At 42.5% G+C, this 27,621-nt stretch overlaps 1 protein-coding gene and 1 long non-coding RNA gene across 2 annotated transcripts; both read left to right on the top strand.

Annotated features, from left to right (window-relative positions):
- Positions 1–4,267: 4,267 nt before the first annotated feature.
- On the top strand, positions 4,268–16,584 carry sall1a (spalt-like transcription factor 1a). Its single transcript, XM_029428005.1, has 3 exons — positions 4,268–5,114; positions 10,467–13,876; positions 14,929–16,584. The coding sequence occupies exons 1-3, from the start codon at positions 5,042–5,044 to the stop codon at positions 15,367–15,369; spliced, it is 3,924 nt and encodes a 1,307-aa protein (XP_029283865.1). The 5' UTR covers positions 4,268–5,041; the 3' UTR covers positions 15,370–16,584.
- Positions 16,585–16,728: 144 nt separating this feature from the next.
- LOC115006433 (uncharacterized) lies at positions 16,729–19,917 on the top strand. The gene is made up of 3 exons (XR_003832058.1): positions 16,729–16,852; positions 19,317–19,591; positions 19,818–19,917. It is a non-coding gene; the product is annotated as an uncharacterized LOC115006433 (long non-coding RNA).
- The last annotated feature ends 7,704 nt before the right edge of the window (positions 19,918–27,621 follow it).

A 27,621-nucleotide genomic window follows, 5' to 3' on the forward strand; every position in this document is an offset into this window, starting at 1 on the left:
TATGAAAGCAGAATGTGTTTTTTAAGAATACGAAAAGAGCTAAAATAGGAGACTTGGTGGTCGTCCAGCACCGTGGTGTTTCCCGCTAACGCAACTCAAGCGAGCATGTTTAATCAGATACAATCAAGTGAATTTGTATCATAACAATTTGAGGATGTAATGATTGCATCTCTGTGAATGTATCTGTCCAAAACTAGTAATGAGAAACAGACATAAAGGCCTGTTAATCAAACTTACGGAAGTAAAATTGTATATGTACTATATAATTGTGTTTATAAGCACATATTGAGTTTGTTTATTTTTTATTCTACAATTTAAAATGACTGGTGTTCTTCTTATAATTGTCTAAAAGTGAATCTTAAGTACATTGTGTTTGTGTTTTACACACACAAGGATGATTAGAGTGCAGTAAGTTATATTAATTATTATTATTATTGTTATTATTATTTTTATATATCATATTAACGCTTATTTTCCAAAATAAAAGAGTGTGTGGAGTTCTGCGTGAGTGCACGCCGCCTGTGCTATCTGGTTTCCAGTTACACCAGTCAGGACAGGACGCTCTCTCTCTCTAATAACTGGGAGGACGAGACTCTTAGTCAGGGATCCTTTGGCAGACATCTCCTAACACTTGTACACTTGTACCTGAGCAGCTACAGCTGACACACACACACACACACACACACACACACACACACACACACACACACACACACACACACACACACACCCACAGAGTAGGCACAGTGTGTGTCACAAATGACCCTTCCAGTGGCACATGCAAGCTCGCGAGCTGCAGACACGGTGTGTGTGTGATGGAGCAGTGACCTCTGGCACCTCTGTGACACACTTGAATGTTTTCTTGTTTCCCCTCAAACAAGACGGGACTGAAAGGGGGTGTCTGTAACTGCAGCTGAGATAATGTAAAAACAAACATGGCCCATTGATATCGGGTGATGCTGCAGGAAGTTGTCAGGGGGCACAATGGGGGGAGACAATCTGTGGGACAAGTGGTGGCAGGGCTGCTGCGGGACAATAGAAAGGGTTTGATCTCTTAATTAATGGAGGCTATTCCCTGCTGCTACAGGTACTGAATCCTAATGCAGGCCATTTCTCAAATGGGTATCTTTAGTGGCAACACAGAGCTGCACTCTGTTCATCTGGAAGACCAAGTGTGTTCCCTTCATACCACAAATATGAATAGTTTCACGCATCCTATACAAGCAAATGATAGTTACTCTGAAAATATCTTTTACATTTTACAAGATTATTTTATATTATTGCAGTTGGACACCTCGAACAAAGCCGCACAGCGCCATTAAGAGCCATACAGTGACGACGTGTGTGACTTGATACAAGGGAAATGTGGGCCTATTTCTTTATTTCTTTGAGCATGAGGCCAGCTTACAACAATCCCTTTAATCAAGCTCCTAATCCCTCTGCAAGACGTCAGCATGCCATGAATAAAGCCATGCACTTCTTGATATTTGTGTTGGAGACGATGGGGGTCAAACGCTTCAGCATTAACTGGTAATCAAAAATAAGGCTCAGCATAGCAAGAATATCCCTAAAATCCATAAATATGAATTTATATGTATTTAGTAAATGATATGTAATTAAATATATGTTGTCTGTATCAGATGATATCATTTTACTGTTTGTTTTTTATTTAAATGCAGCTCCTGTCTTAATTCTATAGCCATGTATTTTTTTTTATTATATATTTTATTTAAATTACATTATAAATTACACCTATCAAATAATCATCTTGTGTAATAATGACACAAGTACAACTGCAGTCTTGAGACACCCTTATAAACCCTAAACCTCTATAAGTTTTGCTCGTTTTCTCATCTTTACACACACACACACACACACACACACACATGCACACACACACACACACACACACACACACACACGTGCAGCTGACCTAGATGAAGGCCTGATCCAGCTAGTTGTAATTCTTTAGGCATCGCGTCGAGCAGGGAGCAGGACCGTGAATAGAAACCCACCACGTGTTGAATGCGGTGTCACACAGAAAAGGGGGCTTTCTGCCTGGAAATACAGAAATACAGAAATACAGTGGCTGAGGATCACTAACAAGTCCGCTCTGGGAGATTCCCCCCCTTAACTATCGCATTATGCGGTCAAACGCGCAGTGTTTCTGAGCTATATGATCACTCATGGGATGTCAGTGATAATAGTGAGTGATGGCACCCGGGCCGCACCTTCTGTGATATGTTGCGCACAGCATTGATTGCGCGTAACAGACAGAAGCTTTTTGCGCATAAAAAGTGCGCATTTGTCATTTTCCCCCTGCAGAAAACACTCTTTTATATATTGACAAATAGCAACTGGCTGTTTAATTATTATTATTATTATATTATTATTATTATTATTATTATTATTATTATTATTATTATTAGGTTAATAAAAAATATATATAATTGTATTTATATGAAAATAAACTTTAATATTAGATGTCTATATTATTAATATTATGTATACTTTTATTTTAATGATGAAAATGTGGGTGAGAATATTCCACTCTTCTCTGTCAAAGCACAAATCTGTCCAAATGTACAATTAATTCTGTGCTGGATTTTATTAAAAACATATTTAATAATCAACAAGTAATTCGGCTAATTGCACCTGAATGGCTAAATCAATATATTTGAAGTTGGAAAGTTTTCCTGGCGCTGGCATTGAGTTATGTCTGTTGGGTCCCCAAACTGTGTCCGTCTGTGTCATTCAGCCCATGATTGTTAACACTGTATCCTCGCCGTCCTGAGTGAATCCCATTTAAAATGTCTCCCGCTCGGTTGGGCTGCAAATCACCCTGTTTACAATCTCACACCAACACTCACATCAATTAACTGGCCATTGATTTTCCCGCCCGGGACATTACAATATTGCAGACCCCTTTTTCCTCTCCCAGCAATTTCAAGTTTGTTGCACATAATTGCACGAGCTTTTTAACGGCACACACAGACACGTTCCTCCTATTAATGATCATTTGCTGTGTGATTTTGTTAGTTACTGCTTACATTTCGATTTGGTTACGTTGTCATATTTTTAGACCGTTTCAGACATCTATCCAATACTACACACATATGTGTGAAATGTACATATATTTGTATATGCTTTAAATATTTGGCATAACGCGTTGATAAAGCAGATCACTCAGAGACATCAGTGCTAGTTGATTTTCCCCCTGCTCTTTCCTTTTTTTCATGAATAAGTAAATAGTAAGGCTAGTCGAAACTAAAAGATAGCTGACACAAGAGAGGACCAGATCCATCTCGCCTGCAGCCGCTCTTTAAATATTCAGTGAAAAATAATGGCATCCGAGGCATCACCTATAGTAACATTATTATCTTCATTTCTCAAAATCAGCTCGACTGAGAGCTTCGTTTATCTTTTTCACGCAATAAATCTCCTCGACTCAGCGCTCACATGAAGCTCCTGTGGGACCTCTTGCCCTCTTAAAACATCCCCACTGAGGCGCACTCCTGTTAGTGCATTATTTAGGGCGCTCATAATAATAATAATAATAATAATAATAATAATAATAATAATAATAATAATAATAATAATAATAATAATAATAATAATATATGATGATAATAATAATAATATAATACGTAGTGTGTGAGTGGTCCATAACGTATTTACAGCTTGGATTAAGACTTCTTTTTTGTTTTGCTTTACAGTTATCGGCAGTATTATATATCTAAATTATCACTACCTTAAAGAAAACTCACATTTTTAGAAATTAAAAGGCAACAAAAGGCCTTCAAAACATCAAACTGTTGATAAGGACATCATGCAGTCACTCCTCCCGCTTAACAACCCACTGGATGGCGACGATAAAATGACAAACAAGTTTATTTTTCTAATAGTTAAATGGATGGTGTGAAATGTAGATGAGTCCACATGACTTAGTGTGATGCAGGCATTCACTTAAAAAGAAGAAGAATGTTTTAGGAATAAATTAAAAGCTTTATTTATCCCTATTCAGATGAACATACTTGTCTCCGCTCTCTTTACCACTGATCATCCCGGTGCGCACAAAGCGTTTGGATCTGCTGTGCGCAATCAGAGAGGGAGAGAAGGAGGGAGGGAGGAGGTGGAGGTGAATGGCGGCGTGACTGAATACCCCGGTGTCCAATCAGATCCTCGGTGGGTTGGGCTCCACATTTGTCACAGCGCTGCACGGGCCCTCAAAGTTTGTTTATTCGCGGAATGCAGTGTGTGATGAAAACGTGTTAGTAAGTTACCCCCCTTTCGACTAATAATAATCAAATGAAACTGATTGGGACGTCGGAACACACCGTGGACTTGTGGGAACGCGTACCGGTGCCATTTACGCACGGAACATGCTGGTGCGACGCTGCGTTTTAACGTACCGGGAGCCTCGATTGAAACTCTTCAGAGAGTAGGTGTCGGTGTTCACCAAGACCTGATCCACAACGATCTTAATGCAAGAGCGGAGGACGGACTACCGAGCTGCAGAGAGAAGAAAGTTGGTTGGTGATCGCGGAGGTTTGAGTTGCGAGCGTCCAGCCACTGCTCATCTACAGGAGGGGGAAAGACAAGAAAACTGATCGCTGCTTGATCAATGTGGAAGATTGAAAGATACTGTCGCAGGCATTGACTCGAGACGCTGACATTCCCATGTAGTAGCCAAGATAAGCTTTGACTTGGCTAACAGAAGGGGTTAAACCGTATCTAAAGGGAGTTTGGAAAACCCAGCCTTTCTTCCCCAAACGGATCAACTCATTGGGTGGGAGCTGAGAGAGAGACAAGAGTCCCCAGCAAATCAGGAGCTAATTGATTAAAGAGACTTCATTTGAATAGGAGGGGGGCTGGCGAGGTGCCAATCGCCTTTCAAAGAAGCCCCCCGTATGATTAATCGCAGAGCATTATTGATAATCATAACGGGGCACATGCGCGGTGGATGGGCTCGATTTACGTAATTTTTGAGAAGGTTTTGTAGTCATTTTTTTATTCTTTGCCTGCTGATGTGCCAGCCAGCATGTCGCGGAGGAAACAAGCGAAGCCGCAACACTTCCAATCCGACCCTCATCTGCCTTTATCGGAGCACAATGGTGAGTCCACGTAACCTATCGCTCCTTTTATCCAAGCACCACGAAGGTCCCACTTTTTGGGCTGTTTTATGGGGTCTGTGGCCACATCTGAGTATTAAAGTTAATACTTTGACTTTAGTTTGTTTCTTTGATAATTCCATCGTCTTGGTGATTTAAAGTCTGTAACACTTTTTGCAGAAAGTGTTTTGATTACATTTACGTTATTCCAGTTCAAAGAGGAATTTAGAAATAGCTTTTTTACATTTGTTTCCACACTAAAAACTCAATTATCGGTATTAAACAAAGTGAACTAAAAGACAAATAAGTTAAATAATAATAAGGAAAGTATTCTACATTTCTCTTCATGTTTACGCTGCGTGCGTGTGTTAAAAGTTCCCAAACTTTTTAGTATCAATTTGAGTTTTATATCGTGTTTTTAAACTAAAGTTGAAGCTCTGCTGTGAGGAGCAGCCGGCTTAGTTTCGCTCTTCTCCGGGGCTTCCCTGCGTTCAGCGCTCGGTGCCTCGGATGGACCACCCTGTCGCTCCTGCCGGGACTCGCAACTTTTTCCTGGGTCACGGACACACAGTTCCCCCCCATCCGCGTGTTTCAGCCCCGCGCTGTAGTCGTACAATGTTTGCAACCGTTTTATGAAAGTCTCAGAAAGTCAGTTCCTAAACACAAGTTACATGAAAGGAGGACAAAGTGCCCTAAAGAGCGCAGATGGCCACACATCCTCCCTCATCCTCACAATATCCAGAGTTTACTCATCGTTTACACTTTTTGTTGAAATAGCAGCAGATAGAAGTGACTCACTCTGACACACACACACACGTACACACACACACACACACACACACACACGTACACACTCCATTTCTGTTTGTATCCCAAAAACAATCATTTATAGTTTTCTCAACTAAAATCAACATTGATAAATGTGCATGTTAATTTTACTTTAACGTCTTTAGAGAAGCTCACGGCTTAAGAGTGTGAAAAATATAAGTAAGATAATTATTTTCTCGCAAAGTAAAATACTCTCTTTTAACGGTGCTGTGTGTAAAATGTGAAATCAGTGTTACAAAGTGGTGTTCAGGAGTGTCAATGCAGTGCTGGACCTCGGAGCTTCACATCCCAGTCAAGTTGTAATTAATTATAAATTGTTAAATGCGAGTTAAAAATAGAAAATAAAAGTAAAATGGCACAAACACTACGGCGTGATAAGATGGCAGGATAAAGGTTCATATCAGCTGCCTTTCGTAACAGGACGTTGCGTTGTAACGTTCATTTTTGTTTACCGACTTTTGGACTTTTCTATCAAATGATTCATTAACAAGAAAATAATAATTTATTTTTCGGTATTTTTGACGAAATGTTGGTAATTTTAAATGGAGGCTGTCATTTCTTTTTTTTGGTCTGTCATGCAGTGTGCTCGAATTTGACTGTTTCATATTTTCATTATTTTAATTTGTACAAAAACATGCCATAACTACTACACACATATAAAATAAAATATATTTGTAGCCCTGTTGGATGAGGCCTCTAAATGGAATATATGCAGTAAATACTCTTGTGTTTAGTTCTGACTGCAAAGCATTTGAAATACACACTTGCTCCTTTCAGCAGGACGTTGTGTGTGTAGAAAAGGTATTTGCGTTGAGTTTCACGTGATTTTTAGGAACTTGATGATTAATGCTAAACATAGTTAAATCCTGAATGCTTTTTTTTTCTGCATGTTCCTTTTAAATCTAATAAACTTAGTGAAGAGTTACTTTGTCATCCACCCTGGCAGAATGCAACCTTTCTTAATTATGTCCAATTCTATGCCACATGCTAAAATTGCTGGCAAGTGTCTTGTGTGTCTAATTTTAAAGGTATGGACACATTGTCTTTAGGTTTGGGGAGTATTTAGCTGGTGGAAAATGTGCTGTGTGTGTGTGTGTGTGTGTGTGTGTGTGTGTGTGTGTGTGTGTCCTGCAGAGTTGTGGCAGTCGGAAGTGAAAACAGAAAGTCATTGTATTTGTAGCTGAATATCAGTGATGCTGAGGGGCCGTAGTTACTGGGAGGTCGGAGTGAGAGCCACAGAGGGTGGGATGTTGAGCTGTTTTAACCTTTGCCAGTGTCCCTCTGTTTGGAGGTGATGTGAGTTCAGGGCCCAGTGTGTTCCTCTCTACCTCGCCATTGACCCTGCTGATCGGAGCTGCAGGCGGCCCAGCGAGGCCTCGTCTTTTCATTTAAGTGTGTGAGTGTGAGGCCTTATCAATGTTGTGGCCATCCCCCTTTTGCCCTATCAGAGTGGCCCCCCTAGAGGGGAGATTGGCAGGGCAGCCCACTTTGCTCTGTTGTTCCCTGCAAACAGAGAGTGCAGTTGCTTGTCATTTTGCCAGTGTTTATGTGGTGTGAGTCTAGGTGTAGCCTAAAGGACTTGCTTTGCCTCTTTCCCTCCCCTTGAGCTTTAAGCATGTCACCGGGGCAGAGCTTCTCAGATGTGAGTCTTGTCCTGGACCACGGCAGCGTTAGTGGAACCCCATCTAGTGTTCAGTGGGATGAGTCCTGAGGGCTGGAGACGATGAGAGCAGAAACCCTCCTGAAGTTACAAGTGTCAAGAGGCTCACAGAGGCCCCCTGCGAAAAAATAATGTAGGATCTCTCAAAGCTCTCCGTCAACTTTTTCCGACTAATCCTCGCTTTCTTGTCTCTCATATTCAGACTTTGGTCAGTCTCTTTGAGGCTCTGTCCTCTGCTCTTTGTCTCTCCTGACGCCCTTTAGCCCTGCGCACTGCTTATATTGTGCTTTTGATAGAGATTCAATGGAAGTTTTACAGACTCCATCTTTATACAAGCTTGACTTTATCTTAATTTTAATTGGAAGTTAATCCTTGCTATTTTGGGAATTAAGCCTAATGCTAGCATCTGCGTTGTTTGCTATTCTAGTTGATGTGGACAGTGGATTTGTACTCAGTGCTTTGATTTAGTTTTGATTCTTTTTTATCATCAAGTACAGTAAAACATAGTGTCGCACAGTTAAAAGAGCAAATCTGTAAGATATGTGGAGCTTTTACGTTAATGTAATATGTTGTGTTTTGCAGCTGTAAGGGAATTTTTTTTTCTCCTTCTCTCAAATTTCAAATTTAAGAGAGTTGGTGAAGAGCAGACTGTCCTCTGCTGCATTGCACAATATGGTTGGAAATGTTTTGCTCCAGTTCCTTATTTGGTGAAATTGAAATCCACAAATGATTTAATGCATAAATATAATCTGTTATCTCTGTTCTGTAATTATATATTGTAGGGATAGTTTTATTACTGTTTGCAGTTGCATGTTAAAAACTCTATTATTGAGAATCTTTTTATTTGCAGAACCTTTGAAAAGACACACTGCATAAAATATTAGTTAATATTAGCTATCTTTGTTCAGAAATTATTTTTTTCAAAGAAGCATACTTATTTAGTATGTTTGAAATGGTGAATTAATTTTATTTCAGTATGCACTATAGTTTTTTCAAATAGAAAATGTATTTTTTTCTTATGCAGTGAATTGACTTTAGCGTGCACACACACATATTTTATATATTTATTAATTTTGCATCTCCAGAAGTTTGTTAGACAAAAGTTTTATTTTTTTATGGCTCCTATTTTCATCCCACTCTGTGTCATAGGATTGGATTTTCTTCACACTGATTTGTGTACAGTCAGTTTGGAGAAAAGAGAAATGGTGTTTATTTAATCCTCACATTTCTCACACTATATATCAAACTCATTTTTTTCTGTGTAGGGTGTAGGTAGACGGGTGGGTGGAAGGGGGGATTTAACATGAAAAGTTATCATTAAAGTTGAGTCTTCCCTGTTTGCATGGTTTGCTGGTGTGAGGGCCAGGGTTTACTGTCATGGCAACTTTGCGTTATCTGATGTCTCTGAGCAGAGAAACATTGAGGGAGATAATCCCTGAATTAAACAGGATCTGCTTTGAGTCGACTGAGATGAGCAGGGCCAGGCTGTGCCGACGATCCCCGCCGCTCCCATGCTGCGCGAACAATGGGAAGGCATCCTGTCTCTCTGTGGGGCAGGGCTGCACTTCTCTGGGTTTCATTTGCAAATGAATTCTTGGCCCTGATGAAAGTGTTGAGGGGCCGGAGCCACAATGAAAGCGATTCATAGAGAAATGCAATTTGTAAATCAACTTGTATGTTAAACAGCAAGATTTTAGTGTGACAAAGAGGGAAAAGAATCAGGAAAGTCTGGAGCACAGCAGTGGCTCTGGGGGCAGGGTGTCGTCTTGCCTTTCCACTCCCTGACTCGTCCTGTTTATCAAAATGGAAAATTCAAAAACACGTTTCTGTGTGGATTTGAAAGGCGGTCATTACTTTTGAATTTTCATCTCACTAACAACAGAAGTTGCTTTGTCTGCATGTCACAATCTGTGAACTGGTGTTTCTATTTTGGCAAGTCTGTGATACATTCTGATGTACTGCCCTTCTCTTAAGTTTTCACCACGTCATTTATTTAAGCTAATAGTTTTTTTACGTTGCATTTTCCCTGAAGAACTTACTGATGAGTGTTGGGTTCACAGTTTATTCACAACTATTGAACAAAAGTCTGCTGACTTTTAAAAATTAAATAAATATTTTCCCTTTCATTAAATTGCACACATTTCAGGCACGGCAAATAAATTCATATCATATGTAATACATAAACTTACGTTTTATTTAATTGTTTTCCTCTTTTGTTTTGCTTGTTGTGTTTAGTGTGTGCACGTACCAGCCTAGACGCCACAGGCTCTGATGTTCATGTCTCAGTGTGACTGCTGCCTGAGTGGATACAAATTAGTTTAGTGACATAGATAACCTGTCCAAGATGCCCATAGTTGGCTGAAAATGAGCAAAGTTGACAGCAAATTGAAAGTCTAATAAGTCCTTCAAATGCTTGATTTGCGCCGAGTGGACAAGTAGACTTTGAAGGGCATGGAATATAGGAAATCAATGCCTTTCTATGAAATTTCATTAAGACCCAATGTCCTCACTTCACTCTATTCTATATTTTTGATGGATTATCTGGAGAAAATGATTACCTTTGGTTGGGCTGATGAAACCCAGATGTACCTCTTCAAAGATCACTTTTAAGCAATATTTGAGTAGTTTGCATTGATTTTGTATCCTCTCTTATCGGGTTTCAGAGGCCACTGCATTGAATGAGCCCTTTTTTCTCCTTTCTGTTGGCTTATTGTTGCCTTTCGATCGTTGTTCTTGTGAACACATCAAGGGGATAAGTGTAAAACTGATTAATTTAAGATTAACAACAATGGAATTTGAGGAGATAAAGCTGCTTCTTCAGCTGCAAAACATTTCTAATCACTAATCCTCTGTTTCCTCTTTTTCAGGGGACACAGAACTTTGCTCAGAGGACCCCCCCTGCAAGGAGTCAGACGCCCATGTCTGTAGCAGATGTTGTGCAGAGTTCTTTGAACTATCAGATCTTGAGGATCACCAGAAGAATTGCACTAAGAATCAGTTAGTTCTGATAGTGAATGAAAACCACGCCTCCCCCACCGGAACATTCTCGCCTGGGTCTCCTCCCCAAAATCCCGATGACCAGATGAATGACACGGCTAATAACACTGATCAAACAGAGTTCAGTGACCTTTTGGAGCCTAACAATCTTGACAAAGACGAAGCCATGGACGTCGACGTTTCTGGAATGAGCAGTGGTCATGAAGAGGAAGGCAGTCATACAGAGAGTGGGAGCCCCATCAACATATTCAGCAGCCATGGTGGCAGGGGCACATCTGGCCCTGCTTTAGGTACTTCGGCTATCCCTGCCCCTCTACCTCAGCTCAGAAACCTGACTGAAATGGGAAACTTCTCCATGATCAACAGCAATGTCATAATTGAAAATCTGCAGAGCACCAAAGTGGCTGTGGCCCAATTCTCCCAAGAGGGCCGTAACACAGGGGGTCCAAGGGTGGCAGTGCCAGCCCTTATGGAGCAACTCCTAGCCCTACAACAGCAACAGATCCATCAGCTGCAGCTTATCGAGCAGATTCGGCATCAGATACTGCTACTGGCCTCACAGTCCCCAGAACTGCAGGTACCCCCAACTTCTGCTTCAGGCACAATGGGGCCTGCTGCCAGTCCACTGACCACACTCAGCTCACATCTCTCTCAACAGCTGGCTGCAGCCGCAGGCCTAGCGCAGAACCTGGCTAGTCAGTCAGCCAGTATTAGCAGCCTAAAGCAGCTGGCTGCAGCGGCACAGCTACCTCAGTCCAACCCAAGCAGCAGTGAGACATCTCAGAGCATTAGCACACTGGGGCCATCAACAGTCAATACCCAGTCCTCTGACAAGAGGCCGAGTCATATGAGTAGCCTCCAATCTCAGCTCAGCAACTCCTCACTAACTAAATCATCCACGCCAGCATTTGGAATCGGTAGCTTGTTAAGCTCTGCAGTGAATCCCCTTCTACCTCAGCCCCCACCTGGAAACCCCATGTTCTCTTGCTCTCTGCCCAGTATTGGCACCACCGAAGAGGACCTCAACTCTTTAGCAGCTTTGGCCGAGCAGAGGAAAGGCAAGCCGCCAAATGTCACTTCATTTGAACACAAGAGCAGCACTGACGAGTCTTTCTTCAAGCATAAGTGCAGGTTTTGTGGCAAGGTGTTTGGGAGTGACAGTGCTTTGCAAATCCACCTGCGCTCTCACACTGGCGAGAGACCATACAAGTGTAATATCTGTGGCAACCGCTTCTCCACCCGTGGTAACCTGAAGGTGCATTTCCAGCGTCATAAAGAAAAATACCCACACATCCAGATGAACCCCTACCCTGTTCCTGAGCATTTAGACAACATACCAACAAGCACCGGCATTCCATATGGCATGTCTATGCCCCCTGAGAAACCTGTCACCAGCTGGCTGGACAGCAAACCCGTTTTGCCGACACTGACGTCCTCAGTCGGCATGCTGCTGCCACCAACCATGCCGAGCCTGCCACATTTCATCAAAAAGGAAGATCATTCAATAGCCATAACTAGCCCTCCGGTTGCAAATAGTGTCTCAGGCGCTGCTGAGCCTTTAGCTAAAAGTAATGATGGAGTGTTTGAAGAGGGTGAAGGTGCAACTCTGCCTACCTCAAATGGGAGAACAGAAGAAGGCAGCCACTCTTCAGGCTTCATGACAAATGTGAGCTCTGCCTCAGAGAGCACTGCTGACTACACAACATCTAACAGCCCACCAATGATGACCAACCCACTCATGCCTCTTATGTCGGATCATTTTAAGGCTAAGTTCCCTTTTGGAGGCATCCTGGATCCTCTCCAGGGGTCAGAGACCTCAAAGCTACAGCAGCTTGTGGAGAACATTGACAGGAAGTTGACAGACCCAAACGAATGTGTCATATGCCACCGGGTACTGAGCTGCCAAAGTGCTCTGAAAATGCACTATCGCACTCACACTGGGGAAAGGCCGTTTAAGTGTAAAATCTGTGGCAGGGCGTTTACCACCAAGGGAAATCTTAAGACCCACTACAGCGTCCATAGGGCCATGCCTCCTCTTAGAGTCCATCACTCCTGCCCCATTTGTCAGAAGAAGTTCACAAATGCTGTGGTTCTACAGCAACATATCCGCATGCACATGGGTGGGCATATCCCCAATACCCCTCTGCCAGAGAGTTATCCAGAGTCCATGGTCTCTGACACAGGCTCATTTGAGGAGAGAAACTTTGATGATCTAGACAACTTCTCTGATGACAATATTGAAGGAATGGAGGAGGGCCCAGATAGCAGTGTGCCAGACACACCCATGTCTGCTGATGCCTCCCATGACAGTTTATGTAATTCTCCAGCCCCCTTTGAAATGGCTATCCAGGAAGAGCAAGAGAGACTTGGCCGAGAGATTGCCCTCTATAATGAAACAGAGGCGCTACAAGTCAGCCAAATGAAGGCTATGGCAAATGGCTTAGTTGAGGGGGATTGCTTTACCAATGACTCCTCGTCTCTGGGAGGGGATATTGAAAGCCAAAGCGCCGGGAGTCCAGCTGTGTCAGAATCTACCTCCTCCATGCAGGCGCCATCCCCCACAAGCATGCAGCCTCAACCACGCAAATCCCCTAGCCTCGAAGAAAGGCACCAGAGGGCCTTATCCTTGGAGCACACCACTGCAAGCCTCTTGCACTCTCACCCCTCCAACATTGGAGCATTGGACCTGACATCTGTCAATCCCTCAAAAGATCCCCTGGGCATGTTATTCCCCTTCCGTGAGCGTAGCATCATCAGGAACACATCCTGTGACATCTGTGGGAAGACCTTTGCTTGTCAGAGTGCCTTGGACATTCACTATCGAAGCCATACCAAAGAACGACCATTTATTTGCACGGCCTGTAACAGGGGTTTCTCCACCAAGGGCAACCTCAAGCAGCACATGCTAACCCATCAAATGAGAGACCTGCCCTCACAGCTCTTTGAGCCGTCAAACACCAGCCTGTCCTGCAGCCCAACCCCTTCCCTCCTCTCTATAAGCTCTTTTCACAAACCAGAGATCAACGGCTTCCTCCATTGCCTCCACCCAGAAAACAACAAGGAATTGCCCTCTGGCTTGGTCACATCATCTGCCTCCACTTCCCCTGTACTTTCTGGTGCTCCACCACGCAGGACGCCCAAGCAACACTTCTGCAACGCCTGTGGGAAGTGTTTCTCCTCCTCCAGTGCGCTACAGATCCACGAGAGAACCCACACAGGGGAGAAACCCTTTGCCTGCAGTATCTGTGGTCGGGCTTTCACCACCAAAGGAAACCTCAAGGTAAATGTCGAAACATCCAGAAAACTATTGGTCTCCTAAAAGTTTGTGCGTGAGAATGTTTCTGAAAAATGAGTCTCCAAGCCCCTATTTAGTTTTATATGGCGTGTCAGTGCACTAGGCATCAAGAGGTGGTAATGTTGTATAATTAATGAAAGGCACAGCTCTATGAGAAAAGGTTACTTTAGTGGAAAGGCTGAATCATGCAACTAATATGATTATTGGGTTGGAATTCCAGAATGTAATCAGCTAAGAATGATTCAGTGCACATAATTAATTATCAGAGGCAATCATTGTCCGCTACGTCAGTCTGTAGTTTTCCATAACGGACTCTTTGAAAACTGTCACAGGCCTAAATCATTAAGAAAGGAATCTTGCTCAATGATCTACAAAAAACTTGGGAGAATTATGGTAACTTAATTATGTGAAACGTGGGAGAATAATTATTTAGTGCGTCAATCTATAATCCTAGAGAGGAATTTGGGTTGCATGTTAATTTTTAATTTATAAAGGTCTGGCTTTTGGTTAAAACTGGTCATAGAGATCTGCATTTTTAGTTGCTTAACTAAAGCACACCGGTTCTTTTGTAGTAGTTTGTACATAAAATATCTTAAAACCTGAATGTGTTTTTCAAAGATTATAAAGCAGGAAAAAATGTATTGCCTTTGTCATGTAGAGGGTATCGGCAGAAGTGAAATGTCACATGCAATACTGGCCAGAGCAATGAAAGTGGACAGTGCAATTTTACCCCAAAGGGTGGCAAATCTAAATTAGGTTTAGATTAAACAGCATGTATCAGTCTTGCCAAAATAAGATGTTTACACCATGCTGGTACCTCTCACAGAATAAGCAACTAACTGGTCTACTGCACACAGGGTGTGAAGCTATTTTAATTTGGAGTTGAGCATTATTATTATTTTTTCCATTGCATCATCTCATGTGCAGCTCTTGTGGCCAAGTTTGTAAGCATCACTAATTTGCATCCCTCTCATTGTTCTGTCTTTCACCTCCCTCCTCCCTTTTTATTCCCCTTCTCTCTCTCTCTCTCTCTGTAGGTCCACATGGGCACACACATGTGGAACAGCGCTCCTGCCAGACGTGGCCGCAGGCTCTCCGTGGATGGGCCAATGGCCTTCCTGGGTGCCAACTCGGTCAAGTTTCCTGAGATCTTTCAGAAGGACATGGCATCAAGGGCAAGCAATGGGGACCCGGCCAGTTTCTGGAACCAGTACGCTGCAGCCTTCTCCAACGGCCTGGCAATGAAGACAAATGAAATCTCTGTCATCCAGAATGGAGGCATCCCACACATGTCAGGTGGTGTGGGAAATGGGGGCAACTCTCCCATTGGTGGCCTGACCGGCAGCCTAGACAAGCTGCACAGCATGGAGCCCAACGCTGCTCTTGCTGGTCTGGAGAAAATGGCCAACACAGAGAATGGGACCCACTTCCGGTTCACACGCTTCATGGAGGACAATAAAGAAATTGTCACCAGTTAGGGTGTATGTCCTCAGATGCGCACAGACACATGAAGATGCCTGAAGGCATACTGTATACATATGTAGACACAGAGAAGAAGAGAAAGAAAGAACAAGACAGGGACAAAATCAACTGAACTGCTTTGCTCGCCATTGAATCTTTACGAACATGAGTGTGAAGACAAGTTGCTTTTTTTGTACAATGTACATGTTATAGTTTTAAGGAGCTTATTTATTAGTGATTATAACCTTGCTTGAAACCAAGTGGAAGCATTAACAGTTAGGTTTTTGTTTGTTTTAAAGCCAGAATGGGTATGTATGGGTGCTTAAAAAATGTGCTTTTGAAACTTAGAATATCTGGGTAGATAACCTTACCTTGGCATTAAGTTATTTTCTGTCTGTAGTAGCTATAACCGAACTGTCGATGTTCATGTGATGCATTAGCCCTGTAATAAGCAAACAGACTTGCTGTAAATAATGTACACTGATCTTCTGTAGATGGTCTAACATCTGTGTTTTCATGCCCCCTCCCCTCATCAAAGCAAAACAATGAAATTCAGGCAAGGGACTAAATGATGTGGTCGTTCTTTTCTTTCTAATTGATATTTACCTTTATTTTATTTAAGGAAGACAAAACATTGAAGTTTGCTACGTTTCAAGGGTTTCTTTAGTGTTAACTTGTTTTGTTGTTACCGTTTCTGTGTATTGTACTTTCTACTTTTTGTTTACTTCCATATTTTATTTCCCTGAATCTCTTTTTTTTCCGTTGCTCGTATTTTGGTGTTGTTGAAAGCAAGACAGAAGGGAACATTCGGTCTGGCCTATTTCCTGGCTTTTGGAACTGAGACAGCCAATCAAATGAGCAGGATTCTCCTTCAGTTTCTCAGCTGGATTTCCACTTGCTGCTATGTCCCAGCATCCTCACTGACATCAAGTGCAAAGTTATGTGTTGAAGCTTCTGTAAATATGTTCAGACGTGGAAATACAAACTTCCCCCGTAAGAAAATGTACATAGAGCTCACACAAGAGAAGTCCATCACGGCCAGGGGACAAAATGATAGTGTTTTTATAAATATAAATATATATTGGGTTTGACAACCTTCGGACTGTTACATGCACTTTCTTGGAAAGTTGGAAGATCTTTATGGGTCCAGTTTCTCTACACTTTAATACCTACTAACAACTAAGATACTGTAATTCTTTACTCTAATAATCAAATACATCAGTTTTCCAAAAGAAACAATGTGTGTGCGTGTGTGCTTTTATTCCATCTTTATTTATTATATCATTGGAAATATGCTGACAATTTTTTTTGACGCATCAAACATTGACAATCATTTGAAAGAAGAGCAGAATTTAAAAACAATAACTTGTTATCTTGGAATACTGTGTGCTCAGGGCCGTCGTGTAGCTCGTGCAGCTCGTGCAGCTCGTGCAACTCTGTTCAGTTTCCCTAACCAGCAGCAGAAGCAGAAACGGGGGTTTGGATGGAGTCATTAATGGTGTGAGTTTCCCTGCTCTTTAATTTAAAATGATTTCAGTTTTAACCTCATAATTTCCGCTGCCAATCCTTGAACTCACCATTAATCGCTAATCCTCGGAATCAAGTAGACTCGAGGCTTTTTACGCGGAAAGGAAAAGGTTCCCTTCTGCCATTTATTTATGCACGTTCACCAGATTGTAATAAATAAAGTCTCAGCGGGGAAAACATGTTATGGTGTGTGCACACAAAATCCAGCATTACTAAAGTGTTGGACTGAATATGTCTTTTCAGGATTTTTTTTCCCTTTTCACTAAGAATGCGACGATCTCATTTGCCACAAAGCGTCAAAAGAAGTTGTCAAAACGATCACACGGTTATCCGGATCAACCCTTTGAAGGCATTTTCCTTGCATTTATTCCTTTGCAAACCGAAAAATTTCCCCTTTTGTATTTCAACAGCTGCATTTAATTTACCACATCGTTGCACATCCTGCAATACAGGATTTGTTAATTTCTGTCCTCGGCGCTCTCCCCTCCTCTTCACAAAGCCGAAATCTCCAATATTTACGTTTTATATTTCAAGACTTCGAAGCTAAATGATCCTTGCCCACAGTGCCTGTTTTCTTTTTAACAGTCACATCTGCTCCCTGAGCTGTGTTTGTGCAGCTCATCGGCTTCCTCACAGATTCCTTCAAAGGACAGAAAGAAAAAGAAAAACTGCTCCAAATTCTCACCGTTCTGCTGATTATGACAAATACTTCGTTCATATTTACTTTAACTTCCACATGTATTTAAAAGTCCGCATTTCTTCTGCTATTTCTTTTTTATTATAATAATTATAATTATTTTTATTATTATCATTATTGTTATTTTTAATAATACTAATATTGCTGTTATTGTTTTTATTATTATTATTATTATTGTTGTTATTATTATTATTATTATTATTATTATTATTATTATTATTATTATTATTATTATTTTCAAGACGTTATTTCTAATGTTTTATTTGATTATAAATAAAAGTACCCTAATAATTGGAATAAGAGGAGAAAAATGCAAATTCCAACATACTGAAGACTCACAAAATTGCTAATGATTACAGTAGTTTAACAGGAATACTGCACATGATTATATATACGGTATATATATATATACAGTATGTATATATATATATATATATATATACCGTATATATATATGCATATATATATATATATATATATATATATATATATATATGCATATATATATATATATATATATATATATATATATATATACCGTATATATATATAGAGAGAGAGAGAGCGAGAGAGAGTTGTTTAGATAAAAAGCATTATGCCTCATTTCTTTCTGTGGGCTATTAACAAGTGTGGAGCAGAAATATACAGGAGTAAATACACGCTTTATCTCTGTGTAGTAGTCCCACCACTACGCATGGACTGGGCTCCTCGCTTAAGTATCGATTGAGCTGTGCAGTATTACAGAAACACTTGAATCTCAGGTGGCAGGAATGTGTACAATTGATCTCTTCCACTGTGGCTCCCAGCAGTGGCTTTTTGCTCCACAACACAGAGCACCACAGGAAGAGCCGGGCGAACACACTGAAACTGAATCTAAGAGGGGCAGGCCCCCGTCTGCCCTGTTCACTGTCACAGTGTATCGCAGAGCTGAGAGCCTCGTGCTCTGCAGCTACACTGACAATGTTTTCTGCTGCAGAGATTATGTACACTTTTTATTATAAACACACTCATAGGAGAGATGTGCACACACTGCACCTTCCCAGCTTCACATAAACACACTCCTGCATATATTGATTTATTCTTTACATTTTATCTCATGTGTTTTTATTTTAGTGATGGTTATTCCCCCCCCCCCCCCCCCCCCACCACCCCTAGTCTGAGTTAAATGGCTTGATGGCTTTTTGCTGCAGTGTCTGGAGAGGATGGGAACCATCAGCAAAGAAACATTACTCTCTTAAGCTGTAAGCCACTCCTGTCCACTTACTGTACACTTGAAGGTTCATTAAAAGGCTGGCCTTAGGTACGGGCTGTATGCACAGCTGCCACGCTGTAAAATAAGATCATTTGTTTCCATTATAACTTAACTTGAGTTGGAATTTATTTTGCACAACATCTTTTCTAATACAAGTTTAGTTAGTTCTCTTTAGCTTTTAATGGTTTGGATATTCTTATGACTAGGAATGAAAGAAAAAAAACATGTAAGAAAAAACTGGAGCTAGAATAATAGAATCATTTGTTACTATGAGCTCTACAACTCCTCGCAAGTTAAGATGGGTCGTGTGTGTGTGTGTGTGTGTGTGTGTGTGTGTGTGTGTGTGTGTGTGTGTGTGTGTGTGTGTGTGTGTCACTCTGTCAGGAGAAAAAGCAAAACTACAGGAAGTAAAAACGAAGGAAACAAACAAGTAAACTGCTTCTGGACTCAACTCTGTTATTGTGATATCTTGTTTCCACGCTCCACAGTCGTACAGTGTGCAGGGTAGGTTGAGTAGAAGCTGCACGTAGGCACTCCTGGGAAGCTGGCGCCCCCTCCCACACCTTCTGCCTTGTGCTGTCAGCCCTCCTGAGTCGATACAAACCGTAGCCTGGGGCCCGGCCTGGACTCCCCACTGAGGTTCTGGACCACCGCTGGTAGATCAAAGACCTGCGGAGAACAATGGAGAGCCTTATTTAGCCGGCCGTGGTTCACTTTGTCCGGATGCACCGCCACACCTGCCCACGCTGTCAATCACGCTCAGGTGATGGACCTGCTCAGAGGCCTACTTCCTGCAACAACATACTTCCCTGGTGCTTTTATAATATAAAGTTGAAATATATATTACTGTAAGATGAATATGTCATATGAGTTATTTTGTTACATGCCTTTAATTTCCCTAATATGGCCTTTAAATGTATTTTATCGTATAAAAAATGATTCTTTTATATTAGTGCCTCACCCTAATCCGCGTTGTCATTTTCCTCCAGCCATTTCATGCTGGTTTTATCTCCCTGTGGTTCCTGTCGTGCTTCCTGTGGAAAAAAGGAGCCTGTCTGCAGCGTGTACACAGCTGGTTGAAAGACAAGACCTCCAGATTGTAAGTACAAACATGGAGCAGGATCTTTCAGGCCTGTACACTCTCACAGTTATCACAGACGAGCAATCAAAGTCTTCTAGGAAATATCAATCCTGCTCAAAACCAGACACTTTCCCCCCCCCCTTCTCTCTGCTCCTGTTTGCTCTGCATTGAAGTTGTGCTTTGGTCTTATGAGATTGTCTTTGCATGCTTTATTTTTATGGCACCACAATCTGGAGACTGTCCAAATGTCAAGGTCATTTATCTTGCAGTCCATCCGCTCCTTGGCTTTGTGTGGTGAGAAAGAGAGGCACAGGCCCATATTGCATTTCATGACCTATTGTGTCAAATGAGTACCCAGACAAACAGGTGGGAGCCCTAATGTGAGATCCTCATGGGCCAGACTCACCCAACTTGAGGCTCCCTGGCCCGTTCTTTAATAACGCACTCATGCTTGCAGAACGGCCACAGTGCTCTGTTTCCCTCCTCGTCAGATGGGAGCCTTCAGGGATGCTAATGAACGTACAGTGAGGGTTTGTCTCACGCACAGTGCTCCCGCTATCTGCGTCTCCCAGTTTATCATCACCACTGAAATTGCAAGCCCGTTTTACTGGGCTTTTACTACAAGGGAGGGGGCATTTAGCCCATTGTGATGCTAATTCTTTAAAATGCGATGTCTAGGGTTTGTTCTTTCAGGTCACGATAGGTTTATGAGACTGGCTCTTTTGACAGAGTACAAGCACCTTTTTTGTAATCACGGAAAAACCTGCAGTCAAGGGTTGCACTCATTGCCCCTGAAGGCAAATTTAATTTAATGTGCATTTCCATTTTAAGATGAATCACGTTTCCTTGTTTTGTACAGTAGAATGGAGACAGATCGTCTTTCTTTGGGTTTAAAGAACAGCTTGGAGATTAAGTAGGCTGATTGTGGCCCTTTCACCATCAGAATTACGGTTGGTAACCCTAGCCAGGCCTGTCTGCTCTGGGGCTGAAACACACACAGAGTTGGGGACACTCTCTGTTAATGTCATCTCACAGATTCAATTTCCTCATCGCAGTCTTACCACAAGTCCCACAACCTCTGACACATATTCGTATTCTTTCTCACACTGTCAAACCATGCTAGTGAGATGGAAAGATATTCCACGGCCGCAGAGATATTGATATTGAGCGTGAAGACGGGGTGTCAGAGCGACTAGGAAGAAGCCCTTCAGCTGCTTGTCAGGTGTGTTTGATTCCATAGGTGCTCCGGAGAGATGTCTTGAGTTTATTGAATTTGTCATTTTCGGCCTGGGAGTGAAAAGGGCACCTGTGTGCTGCCGTAAGCCCCCGCGCCAGGACCGCCACCCGCATCACACGATGACAGCTGATGTGCAGGGACAACCCTGAAGCTGTAGGAGGTTTTTTTTTTGTTTTACTTTGAAAGCAGTCCATCAGCCTCCACGTACATTATTCATCAGGGAAACAGCTGAAAGGATATTTACTTTGTCAATTTTCTCATAAAAGCCTCCTCAGGCACAAGAAAGTCACCCGTGGTTACAGCAAGAAAAACGTAGCTATTTCAGAGGCAGGTTCAGTGCTCTGTCAAACCCAAATTAAAGACTGTTGTAGTTGTGGATACCGGCCACCCACATTAGATGCTTGGATCAAAGCAGCGGCCTGCTACAGTGGCTGAATATTCAGTGACGTTATTGGAGTGTGATAGGTTCTTTGACTGTGGGAACATTAGGAAGGTCTGATAGAGATTTTGTTCTGTTCTACTGTCTTTAATGGGACTTTGGGCGGCTGTACAGTGTATATCTAACAGGTCAAGATCTGCAGATCTGCCACCCACTCCTTTAAATACGACACTTCTTTAGTCAAGGTTGGTTTTTTTTCATTGGACTACTTGATGTAGGCAAGAGGAAAATGGTTTCCTCTGTGAAAAGTGTAATCAAATGTAAGATAAGAAATGCATTAGGTCATGGCAATTCCCACAATGTGCTGTTTGATATGGAGATGTGTGTGCCTGTGTGTGTGTGTGTGTGTGTGTGAGTCTGCGTGTATAACTCAATTGAACCACCAGCATTAGATGTTTGACTCCCACTGGGCGCACCAGCGCTAACACGGCATCTCTCGTGGGATTGAAGCATCCACTAAATGGCGTATGTTGTTATTACATGATTCCATGCACATGTAAATGTGTGTGTTTTATAGTGTGCTGCCTGGGCCTTGCTGTACATGCCCTCCTCATGCTCGGTTAAGTCTGTGCCACCTGTGATTAATAAGAGATATCCCAGATCCAGCGAGTTAATGTTTAATCAATCATCTGGGAGAGAAGCCTCTAAATGGCCTAGTTTATTTTTAACCACTGCATCACATTAAATGCACAGAGGGTTTTTTACGCAGTCAAATCTCATTATTTTAGCTTTCAGCTAATGTTTATCAATCTGTGGTGAGAATATGTTACACCAGGCCTTTATGCTTGTTTATCTGGGAAAAGTAAGAAAGGTTACAGCTATCAAGAATATGATGTTTTGAAATGAAAGGACAGAATGAAGAGATTTTAAGGGCTAAAATATCACAGAACAAGGTCAACCTGTACAGGAAGTGACAGTGTAAAGTCCCAGCTCATATCAAAAAACGTTTTACAGCGATAGTGGTGATATTTTGTTTCTTTTCCCCACATCCCACACTTCTACTGCAACTGTGTGTTTCCTTTCCAGCGTGAGCTGCTACTGTGTGACTTGGCTGAAGCACTTGCGCTATGAAATCAACACCCCACTCAGCAATAATGCTCTCTGAGGCTTGGCCAGTTTACTAAATAATCGATCCAAATAAAAGCAGCTGATAAAATTGACTGACCCTCATATACTTAATTATTGCAGCTATTTGACCAAATAGCATTTTTCAGGATGCTGTGTGTCACAGGCCATCAATATTCCCTTAATCGCTGTTAGTTATTGCCCTACTTTGTTACTGCTGTGGATGGCCGGTCTCCAGTGGTCAGTCTGGCCCAGGGCAGTGAGGGAATGAGATGCTAAATGGTTGCGCAAACAATTTGATTATGCTGTTTAATTCCCGTCATATAGATCTGCCGGGCCTGCTGATGCACTCATTTCTGTGAGGCTGTACAGCAGAATGCTGACCCGCCTACCTCACACCACCGGCCCTGAAAGAGCTGGTTTTTCCTCTGTGGTCTGTGGATCAATAGTGACTGCTCCCTGGGTATGGACCGGTGTATTCACCTCTTACCACTAACCTCTCAGCTCTTGTATGATGGAGCACTGTTCATCGGCCCTCAGCCCTCAAGGCCCTGACACACCAGGCTGCAGTTGGCTGTTGGCCAATGTTGGGCCGAGCATATGTGGCTGTAGGTTTCACGGTGTGTTCCGCACCCTTGGCCATAGTCAGCCTTTGTCGGCGACATTTTCGGCCGATTGAGCGATTGTTGAATCGGCGGTGATACCCATCAGTTAGAGGAATCACTCTGACTGGCTGTTCAGCTTAAGCAAATTAGTGTATGAGAAGAGAAACGGAGGTGAGGAAAGAGGGCGCACACAGAAAGCTCTTCTCATTGTTCATCTTCATCTCATCTGATCATTCCAATACACAAATGTGTTGAAGACAAGGCCATCTGGAATTAAGTGGTGAAAATGGCTAAAATGGTAACAGCTTGTACATCTGCAGTAGTCTTAGGTCTTCAGGGTTCCCTATTTGAATGATGAATACAGACGACTGCCTCCTGCTGGTAAGGAGAGTTATTTCCTCTCACGGAGGCGCAGAACGTACGTGCTAGTTGACTGTAAGCTTTGCGATGTGTTCAAGTGCAACATTTTGATCGGGACACAGGCGACGCAACAGTCGGACTTCCTCGCTGGTAGTTTCCATGATGTCAGTTGGGTGTGTCTGGCCTTTACCTAGCTGAACCAAGATGTTGTAATACAAGGAGAGTTGAGGGTTAACCCCACCCCCCCACCCCATCGAAACAGACGACCTCAGCCAAGTGAAAAATGAGAAATGAGCAGGGCAAGCTCTCAGGCCCAGTTGCCCAGTTCCCAAAATTAACATTTCAATTCAAAACCAATAATAACGCATTGTGTCTGGCATGAATGAGTGCTGCTGCAAGGGGAAGGCGATACCTCCTGTTCCTGTGTCAATGAAAAAGCTCCTTCATCTTCTGCTAAAGGGCCCACACAGTCTGAGGTCAGCCAGTCAGCCTTGGTTACACTGCACAGGCATGCCTGGGTGGACGGCTCGAGCTTCCCGGTGCCTTTACAAAAGCCAGGAACTACAAACACACACACACACACACACACACACACACACACACACACACACACACACACACACACACACACACACACACATACATTCACAGAAACACTCATGTCGTGCTCAGCCTGAGGTTGATGGCGCTTAAGTTTTGCCAAGGACTTCTTAGCACGTTGAAAGAAAAGTACACTTGTGTTGTTTGTAATGAGTTGCTGTAACTAATTGCAATATCATATGACCATATCAGCCTCTGCAGCATATTATGATGTGAAACATGATAATTGCATGAAGGTAAATAATCTCTACATGTGCATTCCACTTGATTTTCCCTCTGCTGGTCTGTTAGGGATGCATTCACACAGTTGTGACACCTTATCTGCAAGATATTCAGTGTAAAACGTGTTATATCTTGAGTGTACATACTGTATGTCTCTGTTCTTGTCAAACTCTCTGATATGCTAATCGACAGGAGATCTCAGGCAGTCAGAAGGGGCCACAAACAAACACACTGTGTCTGGAGTTTTTGGGCATCTTGGCTTTTGAGAATGGAATTAGGAGCCAGGGTCTGTGGCTCTGCCAAGAAGGTGTCAGAGCCGACCTCTGCTACATGCTCCCCTCCATCAGAGAGCAGATTACCAGTCTGGGAGGTGAGACAGAGGGACACAGGGCAATTTCGAGAGAACACTGTGGCTATTTCAACTGAGACTGAAGGGGTGCAAGAGCCTCTCTGCTAGCTGTCTGCTTCAAGCGATGCGAGCTGTGTTAGTTGGAGTGATTCCTTACATGTACCGCATCGTCTGCAGGCAGAAAGCTTGTCTTGGTCGGTTATTCTTCCAAAGCTGACGTTTCACTTTTCTATGTTTTGGACAAAACACATTGGTTAGGGATGGTACCATCAATAGTCTCAAAGTTCAAACAGTACACAGACAGTCACTGTTGATCTGAAGACAAGTCAGGAAAGTGATGAGGAAGATTAGATTATCGTCAGTACTATGCAGGTTTCTCCAACATTAGTTAAGGTGTCAATATTAAAAAACCTAAATATTGATGTTAATAATACACTATGATAATATCGTGTTGGCCGATGTTAGGCCTTGTGGATTCCTTTTTCAAAAAGGAGACAAAACACACAAGAAATAAAATAAAGACGATTGATGTCCCTATAATATCGTGGATGTGAATTATTTTGGCAACAATAATCGTTTAGTGAAATTCAGATTTTTGTGACAGCCCTATTTGGGAATCACTCAAATCTGATGTAGTGTCCAGGTAGCCAGTGTAATTATAATTTATGTTTCTACATAAGGTAAGGTACATACCACGTATGAACTAGCTTTGGCCCAACCTGCTTGTTCTCTGTAGTTTGCAGGTGTGACTGTGTGTAGGGAAAACATGAAGACAAACCTGAAATATGAAAGTTAAATATGCAGCACCCCAGCCTATATCATACGTCCAGAATACAAAACACTGTGTTACTGTGCGTTTTCGTGAAATGTCTTGACTGGCCAAGGGCAGCGTCTTTTGGCTGGCAGCGATGACATCAGTGCTCCCAGCGAAGAGGCCAGCTCCACTAATAAGGCGCTGCTGGGATTGCTGCCCGCTTAGGTTGTCAATGAGTCTGTCTTGATCTGAGGATTAGGCCAGTCGTTCCAATTACAGCCTGGTGCCTTGAGGTTTGTCAGGCATTGACACAGACGCCTGTCGATGGCCCCGGTGCATATTCCAGGACCCCGCTGAGTGACAGGCGCCAGAGCGCCAAGAGACGATGACACACTGTGAGTGTGTGTGTGAGAGACATGTGTTGTGTGTGTCAGTACGTGTCTATCCCATATCATTAGTTTCTTCTCCATGTCATAGCTCTCAGCTGAAAGTGAACCTGTCCTACTGTATATATACTACGACGCACAAGGTGGAATAGTGTGCGTGAGTGTCTCATTTCCATGGCAGAGATATCGACTCTTAATGACAGTCTATCCTACACATATGGACGAGCAGGAATACAAGCATAAGGCTGGTGATGTATCAGTTAGTCACGTATCCTGTCTGGTGGTTTGTTACAAAGAGTATTGATAATTTAATGCAATACAGAAAAGAAAGAGGGACACTCTTTGATCACTCTATGGATCTCTGGCAAACCGACCGCTGCACAGACAGCTACCTCATGGTTGCAAAACAGCAAGATATAAAAGGGCCATCACATACTCTTGAATTGTTATCATCACTCTGTGATGTATTCCAGGAATTATTCTGTGATCAAATACTGCTATCAGGTTTTTTGTGTGCGTGTGTGTGTGTGTGTGTGTGTGTGTGTGTGTGCGTGTGTGTGTGTGTGTGTGTGTGTGTGTGTGTGTGTGTGTGTATGTCCTTCAACCTGCCTCGTCTATATTCTCCGACATTACAATGTATAGTGTAGAGGCTAGTTTTTCAGGATTTCAAATGTGATTAGAATATGGGAGAAAATCTCTCACCACAAACACAAGTGGGAGGGGGGCTTGAAAATGGCAGCTATTTGGATGGACTCCACCTGTGTGATTGCAAAAACATCAGTGGAAATGGCAGATTGCAACGATCATATCAACACCAAAACCTGATATTCACTGATGATGTTTTAGATTTAGACAGGCTGCAGGTTGTATTCTATTACTATTGGCTACATATTATGGAAATATAAAAGAAACACCACTAAACAACTTCTTTTTCTTCTGGTGTGTATCTACAGCTCAGCCGTGAGTCACAAGGAGCAGGTTTGTGCTCTCAGAGCAGCACTCAGTAACTTGACATGCCTTGGCTGGACTCAGCCACCTCTCATCTGGTCATCTCTGCTAACTTAAACCCCCAACACACACACACACACACAACACACGCACACACACGCACACACACACGAGCTTGTCGCCTGGGAGGCCAGCAGTGACTTTACACCCACAGAGGTGGGTCATGTGACACAGACTGCTGTGTCCCACGTTTGATACTTAATATTCACCACCTGGTGTTATTTACATGCCATTAAACGAGAGATGGGTGCTGCCCTCATTGACTCTCTATTTATCTGATTTGGATAAAATAATCAGAAACCCTCTTTGTGTGACCTGAATTCAAAATGATATCACATTAACCCCTCACAAATAAAATCCTCATTATATTTTTAAGAATGTCATAGCAGTTCTTTCCTCCATGTTTGCCGGGTGTAATGTTATCCGCGAGCGATGTTAGCAGGCTGTAATTAAATATGAATGGAGTGCTGTTGGTTGCCCGGCCAGTTTGTTTGGTTGAGTGCTGGCCTGGGGAGGAAAAGCTCATCAAATCAGTTTAGTTGGTGTCATTCTACACCCCTGTAACACTCCATGACAGGGAATCTCGGTGGTCTTGTGTAAAAAAAGGGGACTGGGAATCACCTGTATTTAGAATGAATAGATTTGAAATAACTCGCACTTTAATAAACGCTGGATTGATGAAGAAAA

The sequence above is a fragment of the Cottoperca gobio genome, chromosome 3, assembly GCF_900634415.1.
Source record: "Cottoperca gobio chromosome 3, fCotGob3.1, whole genome shotgun sequence".
NCBI lineage: Eukaryota > Metazoa > Chordata > Actinopteri > Perciformes > Bovichtidae > Cottoperca > Cottoperca gobio.

What these genes read in the sequence shown, in the direction of transcription:
- sall1a (XM_029428005.1), top strand. Translation starts at nt 5,042, where the DNA reads ATGTCGCGGAGGAAACAAGCGAAGCCGCAACACTTCCAATCCGACCCT. An exon ending in GCCTTTATCGGAGCACAATG is followed by an intron (nt 5,115 to 10,466) that starts GTGAGTCCACGT and finishes CCTCTTTTTCAG; the next exon opens with GGGACACAGAACTTTGCTCA. An exon ending in CCACCAAAGGAAACCTCAAG is followed by an intron (nt 13,877 to 14,928) that starts GTAAATGTCGAA and finishes CTCTCTCTGTAG; the next exon opens with GTCCACATGGGCACACACAT.